A 2,266-nucleotide genomic window follows, 5' to 3' on the forward strand; every position below is an offset into this window, starting at 1 on the left:
ACATCATCATCTAGGTTTTGTGTTCCTTAAATCATAAGAGCTTCTTAGTGATGACAGCAAGGGTTATTTCTTCCATGGGCGTAGGTATGCATAGGGACCATAGGGACACGTCCCTACCAAAATTGTGGACCAACCTACTTGTCCCTATCAACAATTAGATGTGAATAACATGTTTAAAATTTAAAATACAGCGTTGTTGCAGCAGTAGAGGAGTTCTGGATGGAGAATATTGACAGACAAAAACATTTTTTATGTAAAATGCAAAATGTTTATATATATTTTTTTACAATTTTGGTATAATTCCTGCTCTAAGTGGCTCGCCCTGTGAGTTAAAGACATGTTTTAGAATATTTTATCTCCAATTAACAATTAATCGATTACTAAATTTGTGGACATTATTTCAATAATAGATTAATCTGATGAATTGTTTCAGCCCTAGATGAAAAACATGAAATGAGTTAAACAGAGTAAATACTGCCTAGATGTACAATTTGTAGAATGAAGTTAGTGTTCTAAAAGCTCAGTTTCAGTTCCTCTTCTAGTTCCAGTGCTCATGTAAATAAACTAAATTTATTTGGCATCCCTTGAATCTATTAGTTGCTGGTAATTCCACATTCATTAGAGCCAGTGATGCTTCAAACATTGACAAGCAGCATCTAGTGTGTGTAGTGCTTATAAAATTTGTATAAATGTATCAAGAAATGCTGCTTTTCTCTTTAAATGAAATATCCCCTGATTTTCAAGCATAAAAAATCGAGCATGCATATTTTTGCCTAGGACCAATGACATCAGACCAATAGTGTCCCTACCAAAGTTGAAATCAAACCTACTCCCTTCATTTCTGCAGAAATAATCCAGGGCCATCAGGTTCAGACTGTTTCCATGAAGCGATATAGTAGATCATCAGCAATGTTTAGGTTGAGCTGATGACTTCACACAAATTTGACAACCTGAGGGGCTTCCAGAATCTATGCTGTGGTGTAGACATGATCCTGTTTCCTTACGGCTGATCAGTTGCCAAATCAGTTACATTTTCATTTGTGTCCTACTTTTTTGGTTGTGGTTAAGATGTTCAGTTTCTGGTATTGTCTCTGTTGTCTGCTCACTCTTATAGGTTCTGTCACTATATTAAGTGGTGATTTCTTTCAAAATGTCTGCAGCTGCTGAAGGGGTGGATGATGTCAAGGTGAAAGCGGTGAATGAGATGATGGAGCGAATCAAACATGGCGTCGTCCTCCGACCGGTTAAAAGCCAGGAGAGCAAGGTAAGAAGAGCTGGCTGGCTTTTTTTTTTTTTGGTTGTTTTTCTAGTGATTCCAAAGTTTAGATTTGGATCTTTGAGGATTATAAATCGAACAACTTTCCTATCATATGGATATAAGATTTTCTGTCTATTTGTTCCTGTTTAGCCCTGGTTGTTTCAGTTAAATGTAGCCATTGCTAAGTAGGAACACATCCGGCATTATAACCTGTAATTAGCGGATCAGATATTAGTTGAACTGCGTTCAGACCTTTGTGATGCTCACTCCAAAATAATTTTTCTATTCAATTATATTCAGGTTTTTAACTCTTTTGATGGGATGAGTCCATTTGGAAAGAAACTTGTTCATGTCTTGATATGTTGTTTGTGGTTTTCTGATGGTGTTCTATGATTTTCATGCCTTCTTTTATGAAGTGCACCATTCACTTCTGGAAAATGGTAAAATTTACTTATATAGCACCTTAATTCAAGTTAGGAGACTTTACCAAAGCGCTTTACACTACATTCATTCATCCATTCACACACACACACTGATGGTGGCAAGCTACATTGTAGCCACAGCTGCCCTGGGGCTCACTGACAGATGCGGGGCTGCTGTACACTGGCGCCACTGGGCCCTCTGACCACCATCAGTAGACAATGCAGGTGAAGTGCCCAAGGGCACAACGACACTGAAAGTCAGAGTCGGGGCTTGAACCGTCAACCCTTCGATTTCAGGGCAAACTCCTACATCCAACGCCACTGTCGCCCCAGAAAAACACAAAACAGACTATTCCCACCCCTGTACTTCACACTTAGGTTGTTGTTCTGATGGTTCTGAAGGTTCTGCTTTTTACTCCAATTAACAGAGGTTAATGTGGATAAACACTTGGACCAGATTCAATTTCTCCACATACTGGGCTATTTAGTCCTTAGTGCATTAGTGAACAGTAATCGGACTTATTTATAATGACTTCTTCCTGTTTGAATGGCCTTTTAGCCCAGGTTAGTAAAATAGCTTACAAAG

The 2,266-nt window shown here is 38.5% G+C and overlaps 1 protein-coding gene across 1 annotated transcript in view; it reads left to right on the top strand.

Moving 5' to 3' along the window:
• LOC107087416 (shootin-1-like) overlaps positions 1–1,483 on the top strand; it is a 31,211-nt gene extending 29,728 nt beyond the window's left edge. The window contains exon 12 of the mRNA XM_015378989.1: positions 1,161–1,483. Within this exon, the coding sequence (XP_015234475.1) occupies positions 1,161–1,408 (248 nt within the window). The 3' untranslated portion in view covers positions 1,409–1,483. The remainder of the gene's footprint in view (positions 1–1,160) is intronic.
• The last annotated feature ends 783 nt before the right edge of the window (positions 1,484–2,266 follow it).

The sequence above is a fragment of the Cyprinodon variegatus genome, unplaced genomic scaffold (genome assembly GCF_000732505.1).
Source record: "Cyprinodon variegatus isolate N-32 unplaced genomic scaffold, C_variegatus-1.0 Scaffold10, whole genome shotgun sequence".
In the NCBI taxonomy this organism is placed as follows: Eukaryota; Metazoa; Chordata; class Actinopteri; order Cyprinodontiformes; family Cyprinodontidae; genus Cyprinodon; species Cyprinodon variegatus.